Source organism: Aspergillus eucalypticola (assembly GCF_003184535.1).
Source record: "Aspergillus eucalypticola CBS 122712 chromosome Unknown BO83scaffold_27, whole genome shotgun sequence".
Taxonomy (NCBI): Eukaryota; Fungi; Ascomycota; class Eurotiomycetes; order Eurotiales; family Aspergillaceae; genus Aspergillus; species Aspergillus eucalypticola.
In genome coordinates, this window is record NW_020290301.1 from 464,571 (window position 1) to 475,285 (window position 10,715).

The following is a 10,715-nucleotide window of genomic DNA, read 5'->3' on the forward strand; positions in this document are numbered from 1 at the left end:
ACCTATTCCTAATACGGTATGCTCGATGTTAAGTTGTTCCACATGGAGATGCCCGAAACCCTCAAATTGTCATAGAATGCCTCACCCATCATCTATATTCGAGTGCACAGCCCGAACACATTGCAATCATTTCATCATACACCTGCGCCACCACGGGAGACCGCTCTCTTATTTTACCCCGGGACGTTGGATTCATTTATTTACTATCTTCGCATCGTTATATCCTATCCTTCCGACTCGTTTCATCAGATCATACCAGTTTTCCAGGGCCTTCAATATCTGCCCCAACCTTATAATCCAGATTGCGATTGCCCCATCAGCCACATAGCTACCTGCCCGCCGTAATCGCCTCTCCGACCACTCTCCATCGAAGATGACGTTTCGCTATGAAGATGGTATCGCAGTGTTGCAGCTCATCGCCTTCGTGCCCTGCCTCTTCCTCGCCCTTCTTTTGTGTTATCAGCAAGGAATGAAGGCCGTGGCATCATGTTGGCGATTCCTCATTATCCTCGCCTGTTTACGAATCGCCGGCGCTGTATGCCAGCTCATCAGCATCACTGACGATTCGATCGATGTGATCACCACAAAAATCACATGCGACTTGTTGGGAATCGCTCCGCTAACCCTGGCTGCTGTGGGTTTGCTGCAAAGAGTGTAAGTCGCAACCTGATATCCACTTATGCGTGACTTGAGACTGACGTAGGCATATCTTTCTCAGCAACACCTCGATCAACAAGCTCTCCAAATGGATCTTCATGTTTGTCAGCATCGTCAGCTTGGTCGGACTGGCCCTTGGTATTGCCGGTGCTATCAAGGCCCTCGACACCTACACCATTCCCGCTATGCTCCAAGCCGCACTGGGCATGTTCGTCGGTTGCTTGGGTCTCCTACTGGCTATTCTGGGGTACCTGACCATCTACCGCAACGAGATGCCGCGCAACGAGAGGATCATCCTGTACTCAGTATACGCCTGTGCGCCCCTGCTTATTGTGCGCACTATCTACGGCTGCTTGGGTGATTACACGAATATCGAGAAGTTCAACCTGTTCGAGCCCAACCCCACGGTCAATCTATGCATGGGCGTCCTCGAAGAAATTTTCCTTATGATTATCTGCCTCGCTGTCGGCTTTTACTGCCCCCCGCCCAAGGAGCCTCAACCCGGTAAGTCGTGTTTTTTCAACGTGATGTGTCACTCTCGTGACGAATACATGCTGACACCTTTTAGATGAGGCTGCTCACACGAGGAATTCGGACGAGACCACCATTGTAGAGAAACGCTCCTCTGAGCCCAACGATGCCCGCCCTGACACCATGAACAAGGAGAAACTGGCTGAGGAGGGACGCATGGGTACCCCGGTTGCCGAGGCCCCGTAAGGTCTGGCTGTCACTTCACACGTTATAGAGTGCCTATAGCCTTGCTCCGTCGCGGGAGGCGACTTTCGTTGCAATGATGACCTTTGGGATTGGCCCCTGCTGCAAGTCCAGAGATCTGGCGGTTTTTTTTTTTTGATTAATTTGGTATGTTTGTTATTAGCGTTCATCACCTGTTCATTTCACACAAGCCGCGAGACCTAGAATAGAATTCTAGCAGTCGCTAAGTAGCAATTACCCCTCTAGGAATGACTCTGCCTCTTTTTTCCAATCCTTTGAAACGACAATGAAACTTGTCATAGAATGAACAAAGCAGGGTTATCCTGAGTCATGCGACACATTGCGATATTGTTAAAACGCAAGGGCCAGAAGGGGTTCGATCATCGGATAGACAAACAGAACCAAAGTTGTCAGTGTGTAGCTGAGGCGTGCCTCATTGACTTACGGCGCGGATTCTATTTCGAATGCTTGACGGTGCCCCAGCACTCTGAAGACATATCACATCGAGCATCTCGTCAGCTGGCCCAAATTTTCACCTACCGACCGGAAAGAATGTGACCTCGACATCCACCTTTGGCCAGATAGCACTCGATACCAGCTGATAAATCCGGACTGTATACAACCTCTCAATATATTGATTTGATTCCAGTGAATAGTTATATATATTCAAATACTAGCGTAATAAAGCCTGACGGTTATATCATTGTCCCAGTCATTCGTCCTCATCAAGGCAGTATCCGGGGTGCAGGGATGAGTACGTAGCTTAACTGAACTTGATGTCTGTACGTGCTACTTGCGTCGAGCCATTGATTCGCGACTGGAGACCTGCCTGCGCTGATATTCTCTACGTGACATAATTGAACCGACAGAAATGTTAGCTGATGATCGCATTACTTCAGAACGCATCATTCCCGTGGGCTACGCTGTATGTCGCGGAAGCAACCTCCGTCCGCTTTCTCTCTCTTTTGTTGAAATTCCACACCTTTCAGGCAGTCCATATCTGATAATTCAATTTAAAACACCTCCAGACCCGCAAACCCCCGCTAAATTAGCTCACACAGCCCGCCATGTCCTATGATAACGCCATCACCCGCGATGGTTTCACCTCTTCATTCGCCCGGTTCCGCACTACACGCGGGGACAATGAACGAGTAGATGGTTCCTCTCTGCGAAGGATATTTCTACCCAAGCTCAGCCGCGAAGGCCAAAAGATTCTACGAGACCGCACTGATTTTGTCCGCAGCCAACTACAACACTATGGAGTGCCTTTCGAGGAGAGTCAGCTATCACGCAACGGAACGCAGCTGATGAAAAAAGTCCTCCAAGAAGGAAAGTGCGACAAAGTGCCTGTACACATCCTGGCCCTGGAGGAGCAGCTATATCAGGAATGGATTGCTGCAAGTAATATAGAGGTGCTGTCTTCCAAACCCGAGTGGGTGATAAAGAAGTTCTTCATAAGAGCTAGGGAACCAGATCCATACCAGACGAGGACAAGCACTGTCGTCGGGGTTTCCTTTCCTCGATATAGCGTGTGTCGTCCAGGGCGCATGCGAGAGGCTGCTGATCAGGTGGCGAGCTTACATCACGACACTGGTGTGGTTCCGGAGACGCAGACAGTATTCTTGGGATGGGATAAGTCTGCTGTTGGGGAAGCAGCAAAGGAACATGCGAATAAGGAAAGGACTGAGATTGAGGCTCGGGAACAGAGGAGAGAAAGCAAACGCACGAAAATGCATGCCGACTACCTTGCGGCTCTCGGACGGATGAAGGGCGCTGCGGCAAGGAAATCGCCGGTCGGAAGCTATATCGTTGACTGTAAGGAGATCGGGGATGGATGGTCAAGTCTAGCGGAGGACATAGTACTTGAAATGATGAACACACAACGAAAGGGGAAGATTCATGCTAGATTCAATTTTCGTGTAGTGATAGGCGTTATGGTCATATCTGAGGAGCATATGACTGAGACCGACGAAGAGGAGATTGGCGACGATCATGAAAACATTGGAAAAGGAACTAAGAGAAAGACAATTGCCCATAAACATAGCAGGCCGCCGAAGAAAGCGAAGGCAGAGAAGACGAGCGAACCCTACACGTACCGGTTAAAGCTCAGATGCCGTGAAACTGGCGAAGGTCAGATCTTTTTCAAACCAGAGTACGGCACTATCAAGTTTAGGGATGAAAAATCGCCGCCTTCACTGCAGAGGCTGTGTTTCCTTGTGTTGGCTCTGGGATTACTTTTACTGCACGGAAGGTGTCTGATGATCCATGTCCAAGTGGTGAGAAATGGGAGGACTATTCAGAGGCTGCATATGAATACGCATGGGTTAGTAGATGTCATTGAGCATAGCCTTCTGGGATGAGCATTGAGAAAATGATAGGTTACGTAGTATGTACGGCAATAGCCCCTAGTCTGATAGATTGAATGTCATTTCTAAATAGTGCCTTTATCCAGCCAGCTCAACGTCTGGTACCTAGCTGTCCATTCGTGGAGAAGTTTACATTACCAATATATAAGAAGAGAGAGCTTTCAGGTCTGCCTATATGACGAGGTTTAGTTTCCACTCGTTGACTATATTCCCTTAAGTAGTTGGGCTTGGAGGAAGGGATACATCCGCTCCGCTACAGTAATAGTCCACCACAGTAGAGAGGAAAAACAGTCAAGATTCATGCTCCCCCAGATCAATAACAATAGCCCTATAGAAGATATAGCGGTAATGATATCTTCTTAGACGCATTGATGGTGCTATTCATGTCCCACGGGCATTGCATTACGTTGAATCAATGACTGTACTTCTCAGACCTTTGTCGACAATGTGTGTGTGCTATTATTGGCTTCATCCTTGGTACGTGTCCGTACTCTTATGGATAGAAAAAAAGGTAAAATGACGAAGGCTGTAAGGATGCCCTGACTTCGTAGAGACGTATATGGAGTGTTATTATTAGCAGTGCTACTATCAAGCATCAATCTCCACATATAATTCACCACCAACTTTGGCAGCATTAGCAGCACCTCTACGAATAATGTGTCCAACGTTAAAGAAACTTCAGGCTTGTTCAACTTGCGAGTCCCTTTCCACGTCCTACTTCGGGCGCTCTTAGGAAGGGTCTTTGTTTTGAAACTCTATGTCAACATAGGCACCAATCCCTCTAGCTACATTCCCGTAATCCTTCGACGGACGTCCATGGACCCTACTACACCAATGTTGTCCCGTCTTGTTCTCTACGGTAGGTCCTTAAAATCGCTGGCCGACGGAATACACGAGGCAGACGGGTAGAGTTAAGATAGCCAGACATCATCAAGTGTAGCCATCCGATGCGAACTATTTGCATTATATTCACCACGTTCGCCCCAAGTAGCCCTACCACGCAAAAAAATGGTCATGCCCATGTAAAAAGAAAGAAAGGACTAAAAACATACAACAGAAGGGATTCGCTGATGGTCACCCACCCAACTACTAACCTCCCGGCGTGTGGCTTGAACGCGGCCAGAAGGCGGGTGGGTGCCGCTCGGGTGAGCTAGCGGGTGAGGCCGCTTTACGGTCACGAGACCGGGGGTGACTTAGGGTGAGTATCTTTTAAGGATGGGTGAGCAATCACCCCAGTCGCGCAACGTTCAGCAATCTCACCCGTTGAAACTTTGTTATCCACTTCATTTCTGTGTAGCAATGATGGTTGGTTTGTGATAGTGTGCTGGAATTGCTAAGCCACGAAACTGACTCGAGATTATCTACTTTAGGTCTAGCTGCCATGTAATCAATCCTATTTCCCCGTCCCGGCAATAAAGAACAGAAGCCCCATAACTTTTTTAAACGCAAAAATGGCCCTACCTCGATCCTTTATAGAGATTTGGATTCAACAAGATAATGTATCGATGGCCAAACGTTTTGAATCAGAGATTGGAGCCAAGCCATTTACCCAGACATGATTTAAGTATATGTTTTGAGGACACAATGAATTCAATAATATTTGGATGTTTGCTTATCAGGAGAATAGTATCAATCCTTCATACAAATAGTGGTTTTAGCCTTGCTGAGTCAGAAAAGATGTCCCCTCTTCCTATCTTTCTACATCCTGACCAGCTGTTTACGCAACATTTGACAAAATCGAGATCGGCAATATGTCGGTTCCAGAATTCAATCCAGATATCACAAGTATCACTCTGAAACTTGAACATTTGATTCATATCCTATATCAGGTGAATTGCAAAAAATCGTGCTGCATGAAGTGTACATTAGAATTTTTTACTCTAATCACAGCCGCTATGCACATAGCCCCTCTCAGCCTTGTATAATTTAATCCTTTCTAGCCCCACTAATTATCTTAAATGACGTGTCTCCCCTTAGAATGCTTCTCTTTTCAACCGTCATCGGTTTCAAAGCTTCAGAATTCTAATCATGGCAGAAGGAGACCGAACGCACGATACATCAAACCACACTTCTCAAGATCAAGACAGACTTCTAGAAGTCCTCAAAAAGAGACTAAGACGAAAACACTCGAAAAAAAAACGCATATCTTGGACCTTTCTAGGAAATGGAAACATTAACCTGAACTTTCTCAAATCCGAAGATACACCCTTGACACTTGTAGCACGACATCCCTCGCATATCGACATTCTGAAAATGCTGATCGAGATTGAAGGGCTCGACATGGACATACGTGATAACAAAGGACGGACTGCTCTTTCTTACGCCTGCGAGCTGCATGAGGTCAGATATGTCGAAGTCTTGCTGCTCAACAAAGCGCATCCAAATCTGCAGGATCAAGAGGGTCGCACTCCGTTATCGTGGGCGGCAACGCCGACCGCCACAAACAACAATTTCTCTAAGATATTGAAACTGCTCCTAAAGCATGGAGCAGATGCCAATAAAGAGGACCTTCAAGGATGGATCCCACTGATGTGGGCAGTCTCCAAGGGATCCGACGTTATCGTTGCAGACTTATTATCTTCCAACCCAGGAAATGTTGACCACCAAGATACGCAAGGTCGTACGCCACTTTCCTTAGCCGCAGGATTTCAATATCAACAAATCGTGGATCTTCTTCTCCGTGTTGGAGCCAATCCAAGTATTGGGGATAATTATATGGAGGTCACTTTGACACGAGCGATTCGCACACAGCAAACTAACACAGTTCGAAATATTTTGGCCGTGCCTAAAGCGGGTATAAATCATCGAATTCGGAGTGGCGTTTCACCATTGACGCTGGCAGTGAAGCTCAGACTCACTCAGATCACAGAGCTGCTTTTGAGATCCGAGGCTGACGTAAATGCCGAGGATGAGGACGGCTATACTCCTCTAGGATGGGCAGTTATCACAGGCCAAAAAGCAATAGTGGGCTTACTAATTTCCTTTGGCGCTGACTTGGAATACAAGTATCAAAAACACGACTGCTGCACGGCACTGCTACTTGCTACGAAACATGAACAGATCGCCGTGGTTGATGAGCTACTCCAACGAAACGCTGAAGTCAATTGTGCAGACGTGCATGGTTATACACCTCTAGCATGGGCAGCCAGGCAGGGGTCTGATGCAATAGTGAAAAGTTTGTTGGCCAAGAGATACGTAAATATAGACACCAAGGATATAAGCGAACGAACACCTCTATCATTAGCAGCGGAGTTTGGCCGGCACCAGATCGTGCAATATCTGATACAACAGCAAGCCGATATCAACTCCAAAGATCGGGAAGGGCAGACCCCGCTGGCGTGGGCAATCAGGCAATCAGAGGACAGCACAGTGGTCGAACTACTTCGCAACGAGACAATTGATCTTGAACATCAGGACGTGAATGATGACTCACCGCTCTTTCTTGCCGCAAAGTCTAATAACAGCGTTTTGATGCATATTTTAATGAAAGCGGGTGCGAATGCAATGCGAATAGTCAATGGTCATACATGTTTCTGGTGGCTTGTCAAGGCCAGATTCGAGATGGAGAACAAACCAGAAAGTTTTATGCCTAGTCGACGACTCAATCCTTTCCAGATGCTCGAAATCATTCCCTACCACTCAGATCTAGACCTTCAAGAGAACAATAGGACCTTGTTGTCATGGTCAGCGGAGTATGGTGACTATGCGATGGTTCAGGCGCTTCTCAAACACGGTGCCAATCCTGATATTCGGGATGGACCACCAATAAATGCCCAAATACACTCTACTGAAGCAAAACAAATAGACGCTGGCTCAATCTTTTCTAAAACACCACTAATATGGGCATTGATTAATGGTCATCTTGCTGTGGTGAACATGCTGAAAGAAAAGGACTCTTCTTCGTTACACCTGCTCATCAAAGAAAGAGAGCTTCTAGGTGATCAAGAAGCTTTGAAGCTGGTTTGTGAACTTCTTGAAAGAGCATATGAGGTTAACAAGCTCGATTCAGAAGGCAGATGTACACTTCATTTGCTGAGCAATGTGCAGGATACAAGATTTGCTAAAGCCCTATTGGATGCGAAGGATGTGGGATTTTCTTTGAATTTACAAGACAATGCCGGAAAAACACCTCTCTATTACGCTTTAAGAGAAAAGAATGAAGCATTTGTTCGGATGTTGCTCAAGAAAGGAGCCGATACAAGCAATATCTCTGCCGAAGCTTGGTTTTATCTCAGTAACGAGGCCATACGATGGATCGAATTCACACGGCAAGATAGTGGTTCCATATCTTTGTGTCTGCACCCGAATGTGGGAGCGAATGGCGTCGATCGATTGCAAAAAATCAAAACCAATCTTTGGTAAGAAGCTCCCACTGCTTGATGTTCTCACTGACGTTTCAAGTCTATTCCGGAGAGGGGACCCTACATGGTCGCGAAAAGGGCCTAGGCTTGCTTCCCAAATGGTCAGGTACGATTACTTCTGTCGAGGTCATTCAAATCCAAAGTCTTTGTCAGTTGAGCCTTCAGAATCTCACATCTCGGTCTGCTTTCCTGCCGACAAAACCGACATCGAATCAGACTCGCACCATGCAACTTTTTCAGGTATTGAGTGGAATAAGGAGTCGAGTGCGAAAGGGGACATTTGTACTTTTAGGAGTACATTGTCGGACAGTCGGATCCCTCAAACACCAGCGGATCTCTGTAGCACTTTAATAGACCACCTAGGTCAGGAATGGAATGGTGTATGCACTGGTGCGATGGAAAATATCGAGACGACTGTAAGTACAATCATTTCTATTTTATCTTTTTGTCTCACCTTTGTACTCTATTACTGATTTTGCCAGCGGCGTGACCAACTTTTGAGACAGGGCCGAGGTCAAAAGATAATGCAGATACTTGCTCAGAATGGAGTGAAACGTGCCGAGCTGCAAAGAGCTTTGCGCCAACATGTTGAGGGTCTCCGTCAAGCAATCGACGAAGACACCACTATTTTTTCTGAACAAAAAAAACAATTACAGGCACAGGTCAATAATTTTGACAAGTCGGTCAATGCCAAGGTGCTTGAGATTGAACGAGCGGTTCGAGAGCTTTTACAGATTGTGCGCATATTTTCAACCTGTTTGACTGCCTCTAACTTTTCCAAAGGAATTTGCCTGGATCTCAATCAGCGATGCAGCGAGTATCAAACGACTTAGCTGGATCACAGTCAGTATTCAAGAGTCCCTCACGTACTGTTCTGACTATTCCTCCCACAGTTTATTTTTCTGCCATTGATGTTTGTCTCAGTAAGTTCTTCTACTCTGCCGATAAATGGAATTTTAACCCAACCGCACGAATCACATTAGCTTACCCTTTGACTCAGAGTCTTTTCGGTATGAATGTGAATTTATTAGACGATAACCCAGACTGGCGATGGTATCTGGTACTGGGAGGGGCATCGCTACTTTTTACTGTCATTATGTGGGCTCTTTTCAAGTTTGTGCCTGTAAGAGGTTGAACAACTGAAGAGCCGAACGTAGATGCTAATCAATGATTCGCAGATCGAGAGCTGGCTTGAAGCAAAGTGGCTCTCAATCAGAAGACCACGTAATGCACATGTTGGCTCAAAGGTATAACTGACTGTTTATTGTGCGTTAATCTCCGGCATATCAGTCAGCTTGATGTATCGATATCATCTCAACGCGGTGAGTAATATAAGAAAGCTCTGCACACCCACGAGTCTGACTGCTTTATGTCGAGACATTTACCAAGTAGACCAAAAGAGAAATCTCTCCTGTGGTTACTGGTATCGCTCAGGTATTTGTTTCAAAACTTTAGGTATATATTGCTACGGTACTATATGAAATCAGAGACCTTGAAATTTCCGTCGAGCTTTCATATAAAAATTTGTGTGCTAATGTACGCTTGATAGTAATTGTAAACGTTCTAGATAATAAAGTGAAATCCACACCTTCAAAACTGGAATTCGCCATTGATAGTTCTTTTGGAGATATTAACAAAGCTCGGACGTATGTGCGTTATGGCATTCAGCTTCGTGTCTTCATGAAAATATACTCATCGTTGCTGGATGTGAATGCGGACACCGAGCCTTTGGGCATAGCTGGGATTGACGGGGTCGGGACCTAGAAGGACTCTCTGACGGAAAATCTCTTCCTCCGGCTCCAACTGTCAGTGGATTTCATTAGATTGTCTCCCTGGCGACGTCAGCCAACAGCTATCCGATCGTGCTATTAGACAACTCATGAAAGCTCTCATGATTTGAACGGCTAATAATAGCTCACCGGACTACAAAGCGCCATACCTGGAGGCGGAAGAACAGAGAATTTTGGCCGAGAAGAAGAGATAGCGGGTGGAGGAGGAATGATATGTATAATTAGCAGAATACTGCCCCAATGTGCGCCCATGTGCGTATTACTGTGAGACATGAATCTGCTTAAGGATTGAGATTGAACTAGATTTTATTTTTTAAATGCTTTAAATTCTTTCTATAGTCTATCCTTTAGAACAAGAGGGGTAATGGTAGGTCTTAAGTTCTGTCTGGTTCTTTTGACCCTGACTAAGATTAGCAGTAAGATAGATAACCTCTTGTAAGACTTGCTTGATATCTTTATTCCTCAGTAAATTATCAATGTAACTTAAGACTGAATGAGGGTCGCGTAGACCTTGATTTGTTGATACTGTAGTCATATATATGTTTGTGATAGTAATAACAAAGTTATCTATTTCCCACCTTTTTTTGATGATTTTTATGAATTTCTTTTTGGCTTGTTTCTTCAGCTTTAATATATTGTATTTGTTTCTGATCTGATAGATCTTGATGTTGGAAAGTATTGGAGATGCTTGATTACGCTCGCTGTTATTATTGTTATAGTTGAAACTATACATGAAGTAGATCATTGTCTTGATAGCTGTGGGATTATCTTTGATGAGTTTCATTATAGACTGTCTTGTCTTCTATTGATACCATAAGTCAGTGTTG

At 45.5% G+C, this 10,715-nt stretch overlaps 4 protein-coding genes across 4 annotated transcripts; 3 read left to right on the forward strand and 1 right to left on the reverse strand.

Annotated features, from left to right (window-relative positions):
* Nucleotides 1–373: 373 nt before the first annotated feature.
* On the forward strand, nt 374–1,580 carry BO83DRAFT_420026 (uncharacterized protein; the record flags this gene model as incomplete). Its single annotated transcript, XM_025534910.1, has 4 exons — nt 374–654; nt 704–1,161; nt 1,226–1,370; nt 1,535–1,580. 4 exons carry the CDS (start codon nt 374–376, stop codon nt 1,578–1,580), a joined length of 930 nt encoding a protein of 309 aa, XP_025384600.1.
* An 858-nt stretch (nt 1,581–2,438) lies between these two features.
* On the forward strand, nt 2,439–3,712 carry BO83DRAFT_401997 (uncharacterized protein; the record flags this gene model as incomplete). Its single annotated transcript, XM_025533502.1, has 2 exons — nt 2,439–3,501; nt 3,573–3,712. 2 exons carry the CDS (start codon nt 2,439–2,441, stop codon nt 3,710–3,712), a joined length of 1,203 nt encoding a protein of 400 aa, XP_025384601.1.
* Nucleotides 3,713–8,899: 5,187 nt separating this feature from the next.
* BO83DRAFT_121211 (uncharacterized protein) lies at nt 8,900–9,529 on the forward strand. The gene is made up of 5 exons (XM_025526026.1): nt 8,900–8,941; nt 8,992–9,021; nt 9,099–9,221; nt 9,277–9,420; nt 9,476–9,529. The coding sequence occupies exons 2-4, from the start codon at nt 9,010–9,012 to the stop codon at nt 9,349–9,351; spliced, it is 210 nt and encodes a 69-aa protein (XP_025384602.1). The 5' UTR covers nt 8,900–8,941; nt 8,992–9,009; the 3' UTR covers nt 9,352–9,420; nt 9,476–9,529.
* Nucleotides 9,530–10,228: 699 nt separating this feature from the next.
* On the reverse strand, nt 10,229–10,672 carry BO83DRAFT_392173 (uncharacterized protein; the record flags this gene model as incomplete). The annotated part of the gene is made up of 1 exon (XM_025532927.1): nt 10,229–10,672. The coding sequence occupies one exon, from the start codon at nt 10,670–10,672 to the stop codon at nt 10,229–10,231; it is 444 nt and encodes a 147-aa protein (XP_025384603.1).
* Nucleotides 10,673–10,715: the final 43 nt, after the last annotated feature.